This window comes from Somniosus microcephalus, chromosome 1 (genome assembly GCF_052327205.1).
Source record: "Somniosus microcephalus isolate GS21.2 chromosome 1, FLI_Smic_1.0, whole genome shotgun sequence".
Taxonomy (NCBI): Eukaryota; Metazoa; Chordata; class Chondrichthyes; order Squaliformes; family Somniosidae; genus Somniosus; species Somniosus microcephalus.
Genome location: NC_140987.1, coordinates 84,366,344 through 84,387,115, shown reverse-complemented (window position 1 = coordinate 84,387,115; position 20,772 = coordinate 84,366,344). Strand labels below are relative to the sequence as shown.

The following is a 20,772-nucleotide window of genomic DNA, read 5'->3' as shown; positions in this document are numbered from 1 at the left end:
CAGAACAGAAAAATACAAATATTGTAGTAATAGTGTAATTATTTTGGGTCTGTAAAAACTATAAGTCTTATTATCCCATAATAATTATGGATAAAGTGCAGTACATACTAAATGATAAGCTATTCCTTAATGTTTCCAGATAGATTCCACTTTTTTTCTCTCTTTCCCCCCCCCCCCCCCCCCCCGACCACCCACATGTATTTCTGGATGTACTGCATGAAGATGAAATGTGGCAACTTTCAACAAACCACTTCTACACAGTCTGACACTTCTAAATAAAAAAATATGTGGCATATAATGGAACCCACCATGTCAGAGGTACTCCATCAAACTTTGTTTTTGGGTTTACTGTACCTGGATTTATTATAAACTCCTATCTTTGTGCCAGGCCACCAGTGTGTACAGTCTCGATTGTAAAAGACCAAATCCAAACTCAGTGGGTGGAATAACCTCAGATCCCTCCATGCTTTAGAAGAACATCCATTAGACTTCGCATCATGCTTGGCTGCAAACTATATTGCAGATAAACAATAGGCCCTCTGAATGATCACTATCAATAAACTTTTTTATCGGTTTTGAAATATAATACTGGATAGAGATTTGAAAATGCTGTGATCTAGTGTCAGGTGGAAGACCTTACAAATGTGTTTCAAAGCTAACTATTACATATAGAGGCACATAATAACCTTTATTAAGCACTATAGAGCACTTATGTAAAAAGATAAATGGTGAAATGTGCATGTATTTTAATGCAAACATCAGTTTGGGGAAGTAACACATTGTTACATTTCATTAGGAAAACTCATCAGTGCTGTGAATCCGTGGAAAATGTTTCAAATTTGCTTCTCCTATATCCGAAGCAAAGCAATATATGGTTGCAATATTTTAATGGTAACCGTCTGTTCTCAAATAGTCAATGCATCAGTGAGTATCTGCCAATATGCCTGGAGATTATTGCTAATCTTTTGGTTTCAGATTCTATTTTTCTGATTAAAACGCTAGTCATATAGAAGAAAGATTTCTCCTTGAACAGTTAAAAAGAACAACCTGCAAATGCTGGAAAGCTGAAATAAAAATGGAAAATATTGGAAATGCACAAAGTCGGTCAGTATCTGAAAAGACAGGTTAATGTTGCAGATAGAGACTTTCCATCAAAATTGGCAAATGGTCTCCACTCAACACATTCATGTCTTTTCTCTTTTAAAAATGCCGATTGACATACTGTGTTATTTGTTTCTTTTTTCTTGTCATTTAAGAGTATTTTTACCTCAGTGGGAAGTTTTACAGATAGGCTGGAGTTTCTAGCAAAGCCAAGAACAGCCTAGTGTGAAAACTCCATTCTAATACATGTTCGCTACCTGGAAAAGTTTGTACCGCAGGAATGGTTGTTTCTGCTGCAGCACAAACTTTACAATATTGGCAAAATTTTCATGTTTTTTAAAATATATACAAATGCAAAATATTTTAGCAACACATGCACTCCCCTGTTTACTTGCCTGACAATTTGTCATGCAATGCAATTTACCAAACAGCAGTTACCCCTTTTAGTCCTGTCTCTGCACACTGTAACCTTCCCTAATATTAATTATGAAGGCTGTGCACGTTGGCGTTTGCAGTAACCAATGCAACTTGAATTAATATTCCAATATTGATTAATAAAAATGAGAGATCTGACATGCATAATTTCAAGTTATTGACAAAAGCATAGGCTTGAAAACAAATGTACTGTACTGTGTATTGGTGTAGTCCTTGTCATTACCAAGCTCATTAACAGTAGTGCACGACTGTATATAGTAAGAGAAAAATATTTATTTGTACATAATTATTTAAAATATATACCAAATGGCTTTCTGATGAGAGAACTCTGTTCTTGCACTATTGTTATTGTTTTCGCTGTGTCTGTGTAAGGTTTCTCCACCGTGATAATGTACACCTGAAGGCAATCTATTTCAATTGTGTCTCTTTCTGTAAGAAATATAATGTATTTAAGTGTGAAAATAAAAATTACAAATGAAAACAACACTGTTGGCCATTCTTGAGGCTTGGGAGTCATTTGCCATAACTGCACTGCAGGTCCTTCATGGAGATAGAAAATTCACGTGACCTACCAGATATTCATTAGTTGCCACAGGAGAACATGCAAGATGAAGCTGTTACAATTTTTTAAAGCAGCATTTTTTTTTCTTCTTGCCTTTAATTTAAGCTGGAGCAGTAGCTTCCGTTCAAGGTGGCAAAGAACGTAGCAATGCCACATATACATCCTTGATACTAATCTATCCAAATGTTTTCCCTTTTTTTAAGGGGTAATTTGGTTGTTTTAAGCTTTATCTCTCAACCTATGTGTTGAGGAAATGCCACATGATCAGGATAGCTGCAAGCACATGTTATGCATGCATGTGTGGAACACTGACAAGAATCATTTAAACCATTTTTCCCTCCAATCAATTAGACTAAGCCTACTCTACTTGCATTAGTATATTTGAATATGAACGTTCATGAGTTCACGAGATGGTTTGCAGTTTCATGATAAGTTAATTACCTAAGCCTGAAGAAATTACTGTGATATTAACATAACAGCAATTAACTTATCCATATGACATGACTTTGCCTGGTACTTTAAAGAAGAATTAACCCATTGGTTAATGTCTCCATTAAATAATGTGTTAAATGTCGATAAGCTAACCTCATACACAGTCACTTCTAGGCTACTGACTTTGGAGCTGATCACTCTCGCCATGTTTGACAGAATGGTCTCCACACTCTGTGCAAAGCCCCAATGCAGGTTGGAGCTGGATGACTCTATTCTCTCAGCCATTGCGCACAAGCTTGTTAGCAGGCTACCCAATGCACCTAGCATTTCCTGGTGTATGCCCATCAGCCTTCTTCAGTAGGCTGGGCTCTCAATAGCTTCTGAGTCCTCTGGAGCAGAACGAGTTTTCGATCTTGCCCTCCAGCGAGCTAGCACATATGGTATCCTATTCTCCTGCCCTAGCTCCTGCGCACTTGTGCCCAGTGATTCACCACATGACACCTCCTCTAACCTAGCTTCTAAAGCATAGAGGTGCCAGTATCTGAGCAAGTGCTTGCGAGGGGGAGATCGAATGACAGGGCATTGGTTGGCCTGCTCTTCCTGAAGTGAGAGGGGTTTCCACATTTTCAGTACCTGAAATGAAAGAGACAAGGGTTAGCTTGTGCTGTGAAGGGAGAGCAGAGAAAGAGAAGTGGGTGGTGAAAAGATCTGCAGGTTGTCATGCAGTGTGCGTGGGGTGAGATATAAGGGAAAGAGGATTAGGTATGAAGCAACCCTCTGTGACATCTCCAACATTACCAGTTGCCACGACTCTCCAACTACCCATGGTGGCCACCATGTTTTCTTCGAGGGTGGACAAGGTGTACAGGTGGGCTCTTCCTCCTCTGGTGCTTTCCTGCTGTCTGGAGCTGTGTGTGATCTTCTCCTGCAAAAAAGAAGGGAGTGTATTAGAGTCTTGAGGTGCTCAGAGAATGTGCCTGTCATAGGAATAGCTGGTAGTCAGTGTGTCAGATGTAAGTTGTGGGTAAATGAGCATTGGAATGGTGGTGAGTATGAGGAGAAGGAGGTGTAGTGAAGTGTGGTGCAGAGATTGAAGGCCAGAGCGTTGAGAGTCTTGTGTGTAGTGAGGCTGTAGTTGGTGGTAAGAGCAGAGAGTAAGACCGGTCTAGTGAGGTCACAATGTTTTCCAACCATGTCCAGGGTCCTAAACTCCTGCATGTGCTCTGTGACCTCTTAGTAGCATCTGTAAACTTAAATCATGTAATTTGATGCTGCAGATAATTCTAATATAATTCTAATAAGCTATTTAATCATAAGATAATGCCTGGAGGGCTTTCTTCCCCTGGGGGATGAGGATAATCCTATCCACTACCTGCACCAGGGCCTCCAAGGCATCAGCAGAGAACTTTAGTGCTCTCTTGGCAATTGTTGCAGCCATTTCACTATTGTTGAGTGTCCCCTTCATTCTCCAGGCAGAGTGCACCTCCCCTTTAAGAGGTGCTGGCTGCCTTTAAGTGGCATCAGAGACGCCTGATATCTGGTCCCCCGATAGGCATGCAGCCAATGAATAGCGCCGGTAGCACTGGCTTCATATTTGCATGATTATAATCAGGCAGCATGAATATTGCGTGCTGCCTGAGTCCATATTAACAGGCACGTGTCTTTTTTCAGGTTGAGGAATCAGTGACAAGTGATCATCAATTTTAAATTGTCACAAAGAATGAGAAAAGTGGTTCGGAGGAATTTATTTATGCAGAAAGTTGTTAAAGCATGGAATACTTTGTCACAGGGAACAGTTGAGGTGGAGACCATTTTATTTTCAACTGTGGAAGCAATCACAGCTGATCCAAAGCTTGTTCTCATCCAGTGTTCCATATATGTGACCCTTCCAACATGAAGCACTAGATACCAATCAGAAGTGGCAACCTTAAACAATGTCCCCCCTCCCTACCAGCCCAGGAGCACTGCAGCTGATTTTACTGCCCCTCTACTGTCCCAGCTGAGATCAGCTAACCCAGCACAAATCAGGAATCAAACCTTGGGCCTTCTGGTCTGTGTGGCTTGGAGCTACATCTCCTAGCTTTGATACTATTTACTACAGAATCAGCACTTTTATTGGCAGTTAACTCTGCTTCCAAGGTCAGTCTTCAAACGAAAGATAAAATGCTCCCTCCCAAAATGGATGTGGGTTCAAAAGAAGAATAAAGTCAAGTAAAATGGTTTTAAATTTTAAAAGGCAGAAGAAAGATTCCAATAATTAGAATAGAAAGGAGTAAAGTTAATATTAGAATAAAATATAGAATCAAGAGAATGGGAAGAAAAAGAGCTGATGACAAGCTCGAAGTGTTTACATTTGTTTAATGCAAAATTGTATTATTGGGTATTTATAATCAATGTTACAACAATAAAACCATTTGTTATGTTTAAATAGCTTATTAGAATTCGAGTTTACAGATGCTACTTAATGAGTATGTGGAACAAAGGCTGAGTCAGTGTAGTAAACAATGTGTGGGGTGGTACACTTTGGACTAATGGGAGATGAGAATACAATCTAAATGGGAAAGCACTGATTGGGAGATGGACAAAGAGATAGGTTCACAAGTCATTAAAAGCTGGTTTGCTGGTGCAAAAAGTGATCAAAATGGCTAATTGGATGTTGGGCTTCATCACAAGAGGTTTAACATATGAAAGTAGGGAGGTATTGCTGCAGTTATACAGAGCAGTGGTCAGACTTAAATTGTGTTCATTCTTGGTACCCCACTTTAGGAAGGATAACTGGGGTAGATTTTAACTTTCATTGCTGGGCAGAAAAGCTGTATACAACCCTTTCCAATTAGGCTGGCTGTACAACGGGCAGTCGATCTGTACTGCCAACGTTCCTCCTGGTAATGAAAGGTAAAATCTACCCCACTGGCTTTGTGCTAAGTCGAGTGATGGTTCATTAGGATGATACTGGGATACAGAGATAAGTGGGTGATAAGGAAACCTGTCGGATAGCCTTGTCATTGATTAAGATCTCAGGAGGAGAGATCACAAGACAAAAGGGTATGCTATTATAGTGGTGAAATGCGTATGGTAGTGTTGGACTTATAGTGGTTATGATACTGAACTAGCAACCCAGAAGTTGTTAGTTCAAATTCCACCATGGCAAGTTGTGAAATTGAAGTCAATATATCTGGTCATTTGTGGGCAAGGAACTAACTATGTTGACTATGAACACCCAACTGGTTCACCAATGTCCTTCAGGGAAGGCAACCTGCCACCCCTACTCAATATGGTCCACACATGATTCCAGTCCCACACTATGTAGTTGACTCAATGCCCTCTGAGATGGCCTAGATGCTACTCTGTTGTTAGGACAACTAGGGATAAGCAAATAATGCAGTTGTGCCACCATCGGCCACATCCCAAGAAAACAATTTTTTTAAATGGCATGGTTCAGGGGCTGTGCACGGTTGTGGATGGGGGGGAAGTGAATGGTGAGATTAAGTTAGGATAGGAGGGCAGAGAAGTTGGATGAGAGAAGGCTAAGGGAAAGTTTAGATGTAAGTTGAAGCTACCAAGGACAGGAGTTACACTGTTCAGAGACTAATGGTGGAAAGAAGGAAGACCTTACTGAAGAAGTTGGCATGGGGCTTGGGAGGATGGTACACAACAAGCATTTTAAGTAGGGTGGAAGGGAGTGAAGTGCTCAAAGGGGAGAATGTGGCAGAGGTAAAAGAGGAATGGGCAAAATGGGACTTGATGATATGAGCCACACCGCCATCACTGTGATCTGGGCAGGGCAACTGGTCGAATGTATAGTTGGGCAGGGAAGCTTTGGTGAGGGGGTAGGGGCCACAGCTTGTAAGCCAGGTTTCCGTCAGCATCAGGATGTTGATACAATCATTCGCAATGAGATCATAGATGGCAAGGGCATTGTTCCCAAGGGAGCGTGATCTGGTAAGTGATACGGGGCATAGCAGTGACTGATGATCCACCAGCAGGTTCAAAGGGGAAGTCCCTGAAAGAGGTAAGTGAATGGGGGAGTAAGTTAGAGTCTCCAAGGGATAAGCTAGGTAAGCTGGAGAGGGTGAAGCAGTTTGAATTGCTGCTGTGGGAAAGTCAGCAACAGTTGTCATGATGTGCATAGCAGAAGATACTGAGGGAGAACATAGGCTCCTTCAATTGGAACTCGAACCTGGGACAGCAGTAGGGGAGAGGATAGACTGAGGAATACTGTTGATTGGAAGAGAGGATAAAGAGAGAAATAGAGGTGGAGTTAAAGTGAGCATAGCTGGATGAAATGAAGAGGGAGAGAAAGCAAAGCAGGGTCGGACCTGGCCGAAAAGGAAAAGTTGGAGTACGAGGCTCAGATCCAGAGCAGTACCAACCATGCATATGTGAATGAACACAGATGGAAGTGTTAAATTGCATAGTCCATTGGTAGAGAACTAGACATGGCAAGGAAGCATCATAGGTTACAGGCTGGTACAAGACAACCAGTCCAATATCTTAGGCTCTGTCTTGAAGTGGGAGTCAATGGTGAAGTGAAGTCTGCTTTGGGAGCCAGAATGGGAGCAAAGATCCAATTTGGAACCAGGGATGGCAAAGATTGGTCTGGGAGCCACTGGAGGAGTGAAGCTAGTGGAAGAGCAGCCTTTGAACCAGCTGCCATTGAAGGAGTCACCAGAGGAGCAGAATATAGACCAGCGGCTGGCAGAGTTTGATGAAGGAAAACACGAAGAGCAAATTGGTGCCCAGGAAGCCAGGAGCAGGGCCCAGCCCAGGAGACAGCGGAAGAGTGAAACACAACCCAGTAGACCCAACAGGAGTTTGGCATTCAGCATAGGAAATTAACAGAGCAGCAGACTTCCACCCTGGTGCTAGTGACGTTGCAGATGCACCGGAGCCAATGCAGCAGTAGACTAAGACACCAGCAGAACAATGGAGGTCATCACAGGAATCCAGGAAATAGCACCAGATAGAAAAAAGTTACTTTTCAGTGGAGGCAGATGGTCCAGTAGCAGAGCAGAGCCTCAGTAGCAGTGGAGTTCTAGGTGGTCGAGCTGGGCAGCAGAGTCCCTGCAACAGAGGAGTCCAGAAGGTCAGATGGGATCAAAGTCTCCTGAGTGGAAGCATCATCTAGGTGGGGGAGATGGGCAATCTGACTGACAACAATTGGCTGTAACTTGAAGATTTAAGTGGCGATGTAGATTTACAGCAGCAGGGAATTAATAATGGGGAACGGGGAAATGGCAGAGACTCTGCACAAATATTTTGTACCTGTCTTCATGGTAGAAGACACTAACAACATCCCAATAATGAATAATCAAGGGCAGTAGACAGAAGGCTGGAAACTATAGACCGGTTAGCCTAACATCTGTGGTAGGTAAAATTTTGGAGTCCATTATTAAGGAGACAGTAACAGGACATTTGGATAATCATAATTTAATAGGACAAAGGTTTTATGAAGGGGAAGTCATATTTGACAAATTTGCTGGAGTTCTTTGAGGAAGTAACATATAGGGTGGATAAAGGGGAACCAGTGGATGTAGTGTATTTAGACTTCCAAAAGGCATTTGACAAGGTGCCACACAAGATTATTGCTTAAGATAAAAAATCACGGGATTGGGGGTAATATTCTGGTATGGATAGAGGATTGGCTATTTAACAGAAGGCAGAGAGTTGGGATAAATGGTTCATTCTCAGACTGGCAATCAGTAACTAGTGGTGTTCCGCAGGGGTCAGTGCTGGGTCCCCAACTCTTTACAATCTATATTAACGATTTGGAGGAGGGGACCGAGTGTAACATAGAAACATAGAAACATAGAGATAGGAACAGGAGTAGGCCATTCGGCCCTTCGAGCCTGCTCCGCCATTCAATGAGATCATGGCTGATCTTCCTCTGAGATCTTAGCTGATCTTACCAGTTCAGTACCCCGTCCCCGCCTTTTCTCCGTAACCCTTAATCCCCTTAGCCTTCAGAAATATATCCAATTCTCTCTTGAAAATATTTATTGAATTAGCCTTCACAGCCCTCTGTGGCAGGGAATTCCACAGGCTCACCACTCTTTGAGTGAAGAAATTCTTCCTCATCTCTGTTTTAAATGATTTGCCCGCTATTTTTAGACTGTGGCCCCTGGTTCTGTGCTCCCCTGCCATTGGAAACATTCTCTCTGAATTCAGCCTGTCCAGGCCTGCCATAATTTTATATGTTTCGATGAGATCCCCTCTCAATCTTCTAAACTCCAGTGAGTACAAGCCCAAACTATTCAATCTCTCCTCGTAGGTCATTCCCGCCATTCCAGGTATCAGCCTGGTGAATCGCCGCTGCACTCTTTCCATGGCAAGAACATCCTTCCGCAGATGGGGCGACCAAAACTGTACACAATACTCCAGTTGCGGTCTCACCAGCACCTTGTACAGCTGTAGTAAGGTATCCCTATTCCTATACTCGAACCCCCTTGATATGAAGGCCAACATACCATTTGCCTTCTTAATCGCCTGTTGCACCTGCATGCTCTCCTTCAGTGACTGGTGCACAAGAACACCCAGGTCCCTCTGCACTTCCCCATCTCCCAATCTATTGCCATTTAGATAATAATCTACCCTCCTGTTTTTACCCCCAAAGTGGATAACCTCGCATTTATCCACATTATAGTGCATCTGCCACGTATCCGCCCATTCTCCCAACCTGTCCAAATCGCACTGTAGCCTCCTGACATCCTCATCAGAGCCCACCCCTCCTCCTAGTTTAGTGTCGTCAGCGAATTTGGAAATATTGCATCCAATTCCCTGATCCAGATCATTTATATATATTGTGAACAGCTGGGGTCCCAGGACAGATCCTTGCGGCACCCCGCTGGTCACTGCCTGCCACTCCGAAAACGAGCCGTTTATTCCAACTCTCTGTTTTCTATCCGCCAGCCAGTTCTCTATCCACGTTAATACTTTGCCCCCAATCCCATGAGCCTTAATTTTGCATGATAATCTTTTGTGTGGAACCTTATCGAAGGCTTTCTGGAAGTCAAGGTACACCACATCCACTGGCTCTCCCCCATCTATTTTACCAGTTACTTCCTCAAAAAATTCCAGCAGATTAGTCAAACACGATTTACCCTTTGTAAATCCATGTTGACTCTGTCCGATCCTTTCCCCATTTGTCAAGTGCTCCGCTATTTTATCCTTAATAATGGACTCTAGCATTTTTCCCACAACCGATGTAAGGCTTACTGGTCTATAATTCCCTGCTTTCTCTCTACCCCCCTTTTTAAATATTGGGGTAACATTAGCTACCCTCCAATCCACGGGTACTGTTCCCGAGTCAATGGAGTTCCGGAAGATGATCCTTAGAGCATCTGCTATCTCCAGGGCCACCTCCTTAAGTACCCTAGGATGTAGTTTATCAGGCCCCGGGGATTTGTCGGCCTTCAGTCCCCTCAACTTACCCAACACCATATCCCTAGAGATACTAATTTCTGTCAGCTCCTCCCTCTCATTAGTCCCTATGTTTGCCGATATTCCTGGGAGGTTATTTGTGTCCTCCTTTGTGAATACAGAACCAAAGTATGAGTTTAATTGGTCTGCCATTTCCTTATTCTCCATTATATATTCTCCCGAATCGGACTGCAAGGGACCGACTTGGGATTTTACCAGTCTTTTCCTCCTGATATACCGATAAAAGCTTTTGCAGTCTGTCTTTATGTTTGCTGCAAGTTTACTTTCGTATTCTATTTTCCCCTTCCTGATTAATCCCTTTGTCCTCTTTTGCTGTATCCTGTACTGCCCCCAATCTTCCGGTCTGGTGCTTTTTTTTGCCAGTTGATATGCCCTTTTTTTTTATTTTATGCTGTCCCTAATTTCCCTCGTTATCCACGGTTGAGCCACCTTTTTAGGTTTATTTTTATGCCAAACCGGTATAAACATGTTCTGGAATTCTTCCATTCTATCTTTGAATGCTTGCCATTGTCTATCCACTGTCAATCCCCCCAGAAACACCACCCAATCAATCTTACCCAATTCCCGTCTCATACCCTCGTAATTCCCTTTATTTAAGTTCTGGACCTTAGTCTCTGATTCAATTTCCTCACTCTCCATCTCGACTGAGAGCTCGATCATATTATGATCGCTCTGACCCAAGGGGCCTCGTACAAGAAGATTGCTGATAAGTCCCTTCTCATTGCACAATACCCAGTCTAAAATGGCCTGATCTCGAGTCGGCTCCTCGACATATTGGTCCAGATAACCGTCCCGAAAACATTCCAGGAATTCCTCCTCCTCAGAATTTTTACTAATTTGGGTAGTCCAATCAATATGTAAATTAAAGTCACCCATGATGACAGCTGTGCTCTTATCGCACGCTTCTCTAATTTCCCTTTTTATGCCTTCCCTCACCTCCATATTACTATTTGGAGGCCTATATATCACACCCACTAACGTTTTCCTCCCCTTGCTATTTCTCATTTCTACCCATACAGATTCCGTTTCATCCGAGTTAATATCCTTCCTTTCCATTGCATTAATCCCCTCCTTTACCAGCAATGCTACCCCACCTCCCCTACCTTTTTGCCGATCCTTCCTAAATATTGTATATCCCTGGATGTTAAGTTCCCAGCCTTGCCCACCCTGCAGCCACGTTTCTGTAATCCCAATCAAATCATACTTGTTTACCTCTATTTCCACAACTAATTCATCCACCTTGTTCCTAATGCTTCTAGCATTAAGATACAAAGCCTTCAGGCTTGCTTTTTTCACACTCTCATTATGAATTAGTTTGGCCCTTTGTGTTTCTCTCCTTTGCTTATTGCTTCTCACCTTTCTACCATCTATTTCTGACTTCATATGACTTCCCTCTTTTCCACTATCTAGGTTCCCATCCCCCTGCCAAATTAGTTTAAATCCTCCCGAACCGCCCTAGAAAAAATTACCCCGAGGACATCGGCTCCCTCACAGCTCAGGTGTAGACATATCAAAGTTTGCAGATGATACTAAGATGGGAGGGAAAGTAGTGAGTGAGGAGGACATAAAAAACCTGCAAGGGGACATCGACAGGCTAAGTAAGTGGGCAGAGATTTGGCAGATGGAATACAATGCTGGAAAGTGTGAGGTTATGCACTTTGGCAGGAAAAATTGTTGAGCAAGTTATCTTAATGGCAAGAAACTGGAAAGTACTGAAGTACAAAGGGATCTGGGGTCCTGGTGCACGAAACTCAGAAGGTTAGTATGCAGGTGCAGCAAGTGATTAAGAAGGCCAATGGAATGTTGGCTTTCATTGCTAGGGGGATAGAATATAAAAATAGGGAGGTATTGCTTCAGTTGTACAAGGTATTGGTGAGACCGCACCTGGAATACTGCGTACAGTTTTGGTGTCCATACTTAAGAAAGGACATACTTGCTCTCGAGTCAGTACAAAGAAGGTTCACTCGGTTAATCCCAGGGATGAGGGGATGGTCATATGAGGAGAGGTTGAGTAGATTGGGACTCTACTCATTGGAGTTCAGAAGAATGAGAGGCGATCTTATTGAAACATATAAGATTGTGAAGGGGTTGGATCGGGTGGATGCGGGGAAGATGTTCCCGATGATGGGTGAAACTAGAACTAGGGGGCATAGTCTTAGAATAAGGGGCTGCTCTTTCAAAACTGAGATGAGGAGGAACTACTTCACTCAAGGTGGTGGTAGGTCCATGGAATATGCTGCCCCAAAAAGCTGTAGAAGCGACATCATTACATAAATTTAAAACAGAAATAGACAGTTTCCTAGAAGTAAAGGGAATTAAGGGTTACGGGGAGCGGGCAGGAATTTGGACATGAGTCTAGGTTCGGATCGGTCATGGCCCTGTGGGTAGTGGAGCGGGCCCAGGGGCCGTGTAGCCTGATCCTGCTCCTATTTCGTGTGTCTAATTCTGTTAGATTCAGGAGATGGTTCTGTGATAGTGGATTGGCGGTTAGGATCAGATCAGCCATGATCTTATTGAATGGCGGAGCAGGCTCGAGGGGCCGATTGGCCTACTCCTGCTCCTATTTCTTATGTTCTTATGGGTCACAGGGAGGGGGGAACTAACGACAATCACTGTCACTAAGGAAATAGTACTTGGTAAAATAATGGGACTAAAAGACAACAAGGCCCAGGGTCTTAAAAGAAGTGGCTGCAGAGATAGTGGATGCATTGGTTGCAGTATACCAAAATTCCCTGGAATCTGGAGGTCCCAGCGGATTGAAAAACCGCGAATGTAACACCTCTATTTGAGAAAGAAAGTAGGATACTATAGACCAATTAGCCTAACATCTATCGTTGGGAAAATGCTGGATTCCTTCATTAAGGAAGCAGTAGCAGGGCATTTGGAAAATCATAATACAGTCAAGCAGAGTCAGCATGGTTTTATGAAAGGGAAGATTGAGAAGAGCATTGGTGCGATGACACAGCCTTGCTTGACCCCGGTTTGTACGTGAATTGGGTCTGTGGTGGATCTATTGGTCAGGATCACGGCTTGCATGTCATCATAAAACAGGTGGAGGATACTGACAAACTTTTGAGGGCAGCCGAATTTGAGGAGGACAGTCCATAATCCCTCACGGTTGACAGTGTCGAAGGCCTTTGTGAGATCAAAGAAGGCCATGTACAGTGGTTGGTGCTGTTCCCTGCATTTCTCTTGTAATTGATGTGCGGTGAAGATCATGTCCATTGTGCCCCTTTAGTGGGCGGAATCCGCATTGCGACTCTGGGAGGAGCTCTTTGGCCACTGGGAGAAGGCGATTGAGGAGGATTCTTGTGATGACTTTCCCTGTGGCAGATAGCAGGGAAACTCCTCTGTAATTACCGCAATCGGACTTGTCACCTTTCTTGAAGATGGTCACAATTACGGCATCTCTGAGATCCCCTGGCATGCTCTCCTCCTTCCAGATAAGAGAAATTCGTTCATGAATTCGCACCAGTAGTGCTTCTCCGCCATGCTTTAGTGCCTCGGCGGGGATTCCATCTGCTCCTGAGGCCTTGTTGTTCTTCAGTTGTCGGATGACCTTTTCAACCTCATGCCGGGCTGGGGTTGTGCGGAGATGGTGGCGGGTAGCATGCTGTGGGATGGAGTTGAGGACACTCGTGTCGAAGACAGAGTTGTGGTTAAGGAGACCTTCGAAGTGCTCCTTCCAGCGGGCACTGACTGCTTCCCTGTCCTTGATAAGTACCTCTCCGTTCTTCCTTGCTGCAATGCTCCATCTCACCCTCAGTAAGCTCCCCACTGGATTGGAGCTAATTTACAGAACAAACGGGAAACTGTTCAACCTCCGTCGCCTCCAGTCCAGATCCAAGGTTGTCCCATCCTCTGTCATTGGATTACAGTATGCAGACGATGCTTGCGTCTGCGCTCACTCAGAGGTCGAACTCCAAACCATCGTAAACACCTTCACCGAAGCGTACGAGAGCATAGGCCTTGCACTAAACATCCGTAAGACAAAGGTCCTCTACCAACCTGCCCCCGCCACACAATGCTGCCCCCCGATTATCAATCCACGACAAGGCCTTGGACAACGTGGACCACTTTCTATACCTCGGGAGCCTACTGTCAACAAGGGCAGGCATCGATGACGAAGTCCAACACAGCCTTCAGTGTGCCAGTGCAGCCTTCGGTCGCCTGAGGAAGAGTGTGTTTGAAGACCAGGACCTCAAACCCGGCACTAAGCTCATGGTCTACAGGGCAGCAGTGATACCTGCCCTGCTGTATGCCTCAGAGACATGGACCATGTACAGCAGGCACCTCAAAGCACTGGAGAGGTACCACCAACGCTGCCTCCGCAAGATCCTGCAAATCCATTGGCAGGATAGGCGCACCAAAGTCAGTGTTCTTGCTCAGGCCAACATCCCCAGCATCGAAGCTCTGACCACGCTCAATCAGCTCCGATGGACGGGTCACATTGTCCGCATGCCCGATACGAGACTCCCAAAACAAGCGCTCTACTCGGAGCTCCGGCACAGCAAGAGAGCCCCAGGTGGGCAGAGGAAACGCTTCAAGGACACCCTCAAAGCCTCCTTGAAAAAGTGTAACATCCCCACCGACACCTGGGAATCGCTGGCCCAAGACCGCACAAAGTGGAGGAGAAGCATCCGGGAAGGCGCTGAACACCTCGAGTCTCTTCGCCGGGAGCAAGCGGAAGCCAAGCGCAGGCAGCGCAAAGAGCGCACGTCAACCCAAGCACCCCACCCACCCGCCCCTTCAACCACCGTCTGCCCCACCTGTGACGGAGACTGTAGGTCCCGCATTGGACTCATCAGTCACCTGCGAACTCATTTTTAATGTGGAAGCAAGTCATCCTCGGTTCCGAGGGACTGCCTAAGAAGAAGAAGCAGAGAAGATGAAAGGGAAATCATGTTTAACAAATTTGCTGGAGTTCTTTGAGGATGTAACAAGTAGGGTGGATAAGGATGAGCCAGTGGATGTGGTGAATTTGGATTTCCAGAAGGCATTCGATAAGGTGCCACATAAAAGGTTACTGCATAAGATAAGAGCTCATGGAGTTGGGGGTAATATATCAGCATGGATAGAGAATTGGCTAATTAACAGAAAGCAGAGAGTCGGGATAAATGGGTAATTTTCCGGTTGGCAAACGGTAACTAGTGGGGTGCCACAGGCATCGGTGCTGGGGCCTCATCTATTTACACTTTACATTAATGACTTGGATGAAGGGAACCAGTGTAATGTAGCCAAGGTTGCGGATGTTGTTGGGGAGGATGGCTTAGCAGAGGAAGGCAACAGCAGCCAACTTCCTGGCACTGTGGGTGGTTCTGCTGCACAGGACGGGAGGAAAAAGAGTCGGAGAGCTATAGTAATAGGGGATTCTATTGTAAGGGGAATAGATAGGCGTTTCTGCGGCCACAAATGTGACTCCAGGATGGTATGTTGCCTCCCTGGTGCAAGGGTCAAGGATGTCTCACAACGGCTACAGAACATTTGGAAGAGGAGGGTGCACACCCAGTTGTCATGGTGCATATAGGTACCAACGATATAGGTAAAAAATGGGATGAGGTCCTAAAAGCTGAATATAGGGATTTAGGAGGTAAATTTAAAAATAGGACCTCAAAGGTAGTAATCTCAGGATTGCTACCAGTGTCACGTGCTAGTCAGAGTAGAAATAGAAGGATATTTCAGATGAATACGTGGCTAGAGGAATGGTGCAAGGGGAAGTGATTCAAATTCCTGGGACATTGGAACCAGTTCTGGGGGAGGTGGGACCAGTACAATCCGGACGGTTTGCACCTGGGCAGGACCAGGACTGATGTCCTAGGGGGAGTGCTTGCAAGTGCTGTTGGGGAGGGTTTAAACTAAAATGGCAGGGGGTTGGGAACCTGAGCAGGGAGACAGAGGAAAGGGAAACAAGGTTAAAAGCAAAAGACAGGAAGGAGAAAAACAAAGGTGGCAGTCAGAGAAATCAAGGGTTTAAATCAAACATGGCCACAGTAAATAATAATTCTAAAAGTTGTAAGAGTGTTAAAAAAACCAACCTGAAGGCCTTGTGTCTTAATGCGAGGAGCATTCGTAATAAGGTGGATGAATTAGCTGCGCAAATGGAGGTAAACGGATATGATATGATTGGGATTACAGAAACATGGCTCCAGGGTGACCAAGGCTGGGAACTCAACATCCAGGGGTATTCAATATTCAGGAAAGATAGGCAAAAAGGAAAAGGAGGTGGGATAGCATTGCTGGTTAAAGAGGGGATTAACACAACTGAAAGGAAGGATATTAGCTCTGATGATGTGGAATCTGTATGGGTAGAAATGAGAAATACCAAGGGGCAGAAAACGTTAGTGGGAGTGGTATACAGACCTCCAAACAGTAATGCGGAGGTTGGGGATGGCATTAAACGGGAAATTAGAGACGCGTGCAATAAGAGCACAGCAGTTATCATGGGTGACTTTAATCTAGATATAGATTGGGCTAACCAAATTAGTAACGATACTGTGGAGGAGGAATTCCTGGAGTGTATATAGGATGGTTTCCTGGACCAATATGTCGAGGAACCAACTAGAGATCAGGCCATCTTAGACTGGGTATTATGTAATGAGAAAGGATTAATTGGCAATCTTGTTGTACGAGGCCCGTTGGGTCGGAACGATCATAATATGATAGAATTCTTCATTAAGATGGAGAATGAAGTAGTTGACTCAGAGACTAGGGTCCTGAATTTAAATAAAGGAAACTACGATGGTATGAGGCGCGAGTTGGGTAGGATTGATTGGGGAATGTTACTCAAAGGGTTGATGGTGGATAGGCAATGGCAAACATTCAAAGATCGCATGGATGAACTACAGAATTTGTTCATCCCTGTTTGGCATAAAAATAAAAATAAAAAGGTGATTCAACCATGGCTAACAAGGGAAATTCGGGATAGCATAAGATCCAAGGATAAGACATATAAATTGGCCAGAAAAAGCAGCAAACCTGAGGATTGGGAGCAGTTTAGGATTCATAGACATAGACATAGAAGATAGGAGCAGGAGTAGGCCATTCGGCCCCTCGAGCCTGCTCTGCCATTCAATGCGATCATGGCTGATCATTCAAATTCCTGTCCCTGCTTTCTCCCCATACCCCTTGATCCCTTTAGCCTTAAGAAATATATCCAACTCCTTCTTGAATATATTTAATGAATTGGCCGCTACTGCCTTCTGTGGTAGAGAATTCCACAGGTTCACTATGCTCTGGGTGAAGAAATTCCTCCTCATTTCTGTCCTAAATGGCTTACCCCTTATCCTTAGACTGTGACACCTGGTTCTGGACTCCCCGACCATCGGGAACATCCTTTCTGCATCTAATCTGTCCAGTCCTGTCAGAATTTTATAAGTTTCAATGAGATCCCCTCTCATTCTTCTAAACTCCAGTGAGTATAAGCCCAATCGACCCAATCTCTCCTCATACGTAATTCCTGCCATCCCAGGTATCAGCCTGGTGAATCTTCGCTGAACTCCTTCCATGGCAAGAACATTCTTCCTCAGATAAGGCGACCAAAACTGCACACAATACTCAAGATGTGGTCTCACCAAGGCCCTGTACAACTGCAGCAAGACATCCTGGTTCCTGTACTCAAACCCTCTTGCTACGAAGGCCAACATACCATTTGTTTTCTTAACCGCCTGCTGCACCTGCATGCTTACCTTCAGCGACTGGTGCACAAGGACACCCAGGTCTCGTAGGTTACAGGCTGGTACAAGACAACCAGTCCAATATCTTAGGCTCTGTCTTGAAGTGGGAGTCAATGGTGAAGTGAAGTCTGCTTTGGGAGCCAGAATGGGAGCAAAGATCCAATTTGGAACCAGGGATGGCAAAGATTGGTCTGGGAGCCACTGGAGGAGTGAAGCTAGTGGAAGAGCAGCCTTTGAACCAGCTGCCATTGAAGGAGTCACCAGAGGAGCAGAATATAGACCAGCGGCTGGCAGAGTTTGATGAAGGAAAACACGAAGAGCAAATTGGTGCCCAGGAAGCCAGGAGCAGGGCCCAGCCCAGGAGACAGCGGAAGAGTGAAACACAACCCAGTAGACCCAACAGGAGTTTGGCATTCAGCATAGGAAATTAACAGAGCAGCAGACTTCCACCCTGGTGCTAGTGACGTTGCAGATGCACCGGAGCCAATGCAGCAGTAGACTAAGACACCAGCAGAACAATGGAGGTCATCACAGGAATCCAGGAAATAGCACCAGATAGAAAAAAGTTACTTTTCAGTGGAGGCAGATGGTCCAGTAGCAGAGCAGAGCCTCAGTAGCAGTGGAGTTCTAGGTGGTCGAGCTGGGCAGCAGAGTCCCTGCAACAGAGGAGTCCAGAAGGTCAGATGGGATCAAAGTCTCCTGAGTGGAAGCATCATCTAGGTGGGGGAGATGGGCAATCTGACTGACAACAATTGGCTGTAACTTGAAGATTTAAGTGGCGATGTAGATTTACAGCAGCAGGGAATTAATAATGGGGAACGGGGAAATGGCAGAGACTCTGCACAAATATTTTGTACCTGTCTTCATGGTAGAAGACACTAACAACATCCCAATAATGAATAATCAAGGGCAGTAGACAGAAGGCTGGAAACTATAGACCGGTTAGCCTAACATCTGTGGTAGGTAAAATTTTGGAGTCCATTATTAAGGAGACAGTAACAGGACATTTGGATAATCATAATTTAATAGGACAAAGGTTTTATGAAGGGGAAGTCATATTTGACAAATTTGCTGGAGTTCTTTGAGGAAGTAACATATAGGGTGGATAAAGGGGAACCAGTGGATGTAGTGTATTTAGACTTCCAAAAGGCATTTGACAAGGTGCCACACAAGATTATTGCTTAAGATAAAAAATCACGGGATTGGGGGTAATATTCTGGTATGGATAGAGGATTGGCTATTTAACAGAAGGCAGAGAGTTGGGATAAATGGTTCATTCTCAGACTGGCAATCAGTAACTAGTGGTGTTCCGCAGGGGTCAGTGCTGGGTCCCCAACTCTTTACAATCTATATTAACGATTTGGAGGAGGGGACCGAGTGTAACATAGAAACATAGAAACATAGAGATAGGAACAGGAGTAGGCCATTCGGCCCTTCGAGCCTGCTCCGCCATTCAATGAGATCATGGCTGATCTTCCTCTGAGATCTTAGCTGATCTTACCAGTTCAGTACCCCGTCCCCGCCTTTTCTCCGTAACCCTTAATCCCCTTAGCCTTCAGAAATATATCCAATTCTCTCTTGAAAATATTTATTGAATTAGCCTTCACAGCCCTCTGTGGCAGGGAATTCCACAGGCTCACCACTCTTTGAGTGAAGAAATTCTTCCTCATCTCTGTTTTAAATGATTTGCCCGCTATTTTTAGACTGTGGCCCCTGGTTCTGTGCTCCCCTGCCATTGGAAACATTCTCTCTGAATTCAGCCTGTCCAGGCCTGCCATAATTTTATATGTTTCGATGAGATCCCCTCTCAATCTTCTAAACTCCAGTGAGTACAAGCCCAAACTATTCAATCTCTCCTCGTAGGTCATTCCCGCCATTCCAGGTATCAGCCTGGTGAATCGCCGCTGCACTCTTTCCATGGCAAGAACATCCTTCCGCAGATGGGGCGACCAAAACTGTACACAATACTCCAGTTGCGGTCTCACCAGCACCTTGTACAGCTGTAGTAAGGTATCCCTATTCCTATACTCGAACCCCCTTGATATGAAGGCCAACATACCATTTGCCTTCTTAATCGCCTGTTGCACCTGCATGCTCTCCTTCAGTGACTGGTGCACAAGAACACCCAGGTCCCTCTGCACTTCCCCATCTCCCAATCTATTGCCATTTAGATAATAATCTACCCTCCTGTTTTTACCCCCAAAGTGGATAACCTCGCATTTATCCACATTATAGTGCATCTGCCACGTATCCGCCCATTCTCCCAACCTGTCCAAATCGCACTGTAGCCTCCTGACATCCTCATCAGAGCCCACCCCTCCTCCTAGTTTAGTGTCGTCAGCGAATTTGGAAATATTGCATCCAATTCCCTGATCCAGATCATTTATATATATTGTGAACAGCTGGGGTCCCAGGACAGATCCTTGCGGCACCCCGCTGGTCACTGCCTGCCACTCCGAAAACGAGCCGTTTATTCCAACTCTCTGTTTTCTATCCGCCAGCCAGTTCTCTATCCACGTTAATACTTTGCCCCCAATCCCATGAGCCTTAATTTTGCATGATAATCTTTTGTGTGGAACCTTATCGAAGGCTTTCTGGAAGTCAAGGTACACCACATCCACTGGCTCTCCCCCATCTATTTTACCAGTTACTTCCTCAAAAAATTCCAGCAGATTAGTCAAACACGATTTACCCTTTGTAAATCCATGTTGACTCTGTCCGATCCTTTCCCCATTTGTCAAGTGCTCCGCTATTTTATCCTTAATAATGGACTCTAGCATTTTTCCCACAACCGATGTAAGGCTTACTGGTCTATAATTCCCTGCTTTCTCTCTACCCCCCTTTTTAAATATTGGGGTAACATTAGCTACCCTCCAATCCACGGGTACTGTTCCCGAGTCAATGGAGTTCCGGAAGATGATCCTTAGAGCATCTGCTATCTCCAGGGCCACCTCCTTAAGTACCCTAGGATGTAGTTTATCAGGCCCCGGGGATTTGTCGGCCTTCAGTCCCCTCAACTTACCCAACACCATATCCCTAGAGATACTAATTTCTGTCAGCTCCTCCCTCTCATTAGTCCCTATGTTTGCCGATATTCCTGGGAGGTTATTTGTGTCCTCCTTTGTGAAT

The 20,772-nt window shown here is 44.8% G+C and overlaps 1 protein-coding gene across 1 annotated transcript in view; it reads left to right on the top strand.

The window, feature by feature from the left end:
- Positions 1 to 2,038, top strand: part of LOC147124215 (sodium/potassium/calcium exchanger 2-like) — a 295,035-nt gene extending 292,997 nt beyond the window's left edge. The window contains exon 10 of the mRNA XM_085983958.1: positions 976 to 2,038. Within this exon, the coding sequence (XP_085840084.1) occupies positions 976 to 994 (19 nt within the window). The 3' untranslated portion in view covers positions 995 to 2,038. The remainder of the gene's footprint in view (positions 1 to 975) is intronic.
- Positions 2,039 to 20,772: the final 18,734 nt, after the last annotated feature.